This window comes from Bison bison, unplaced genomic scaffold, assembly GCF_000754665.1.
Source record: "Bison bison bison isolate TAMUID 2011002044 unplaced genomic scaffold, Bison_UMD1.0 scf7180017864080, whole genome shotgun sequence".
In the NCBI taxonomy this organism is placed as follows: domain Eukaryota; kingdom Metazoa; phylum Chordata; class Mammalia; order Artiodactyla; family Bovidae; genus Bison; species Bison bison.
Window position 1 is genome coordinate 4,984,635 of NW_011494652.1, and position 553 is coordinate 4,985,187.

Genomic DNA, 553 nt, shown 5'->3' on the forward strand with positions numbered 1-553 from the left:
AGGACGGTGGCTCTACCCAACGCGCCCCCAACACCTCCGGCCTCACTCCCGCGGACTTCGCCCCACCCCGCCCCACCAACCGCGCTGTGACCGGCCCCCGGGAAAGGGGCGTGGCTAACAAGCAGAGTGCCCCGAGCGCGCCCCCGCCTGCACGTTACCTTTTACCACGTCACACTCGATGACGCGTCCGCGGCGCTCGAAGAGGCTGCGCAATTCCTGGCTCGTGCACGCTGCCGATACATTGCCCACGAATATCTTCCAAGTGTTAAGAGGCCGTGGGCGCGACATCTCCACCACGAGCGCGCGCCCCGGCCGCAGCTCGTGGCCATGCAGGGCCTCGATGGCGCGCACCGCGCCCGCGTTCTCGCGCATGTGCACGAAGGCGAACTGTTTCATGACGGCGCAGCTCATGACCGTGCCGTAGGGCGCGAAGAGAGCTGCCAGTTCCTCCGGCGTCGTATCGGCCCCATCAACGTTTCCCACAAATATCTTCATTTTGCCGCCGCAGCCGCCTTCCCGGAGAGCCGGGACCTCTCCTCCAGCGACAGGCGAA

General features: G+C 66.5%; 1 protein-coding gene across 3 annotated transcripts in view; it reads right to left on the reverse strand.

The window, feature by feature from the left end:
- LOC104986986 (RNA-binding protein 14) overlaps positions 1-547 on the reverse strand; it is a 17,562-nt gene extending 17,015 nt beyond the window's left edge. For all 3 annotated transcript variants that reach the window (XR_825096.1, XM_010837736.1, XM_010837735.1), the window contains exon 1: positions 159-547. Coding sequence is in view for 2 of the 3 variants with exons in the window: in XM_010837736.1 (XP_010836038.1) it covers positions 159-495 (337 nt within the window). In the remaining variant the exon portion in view is untranslated. The remainder of the gene's footprint in view (positions 1-158) is intronic.
- Between the last annotated feature and the right edge of the window lie 6 nt (positions 548-553).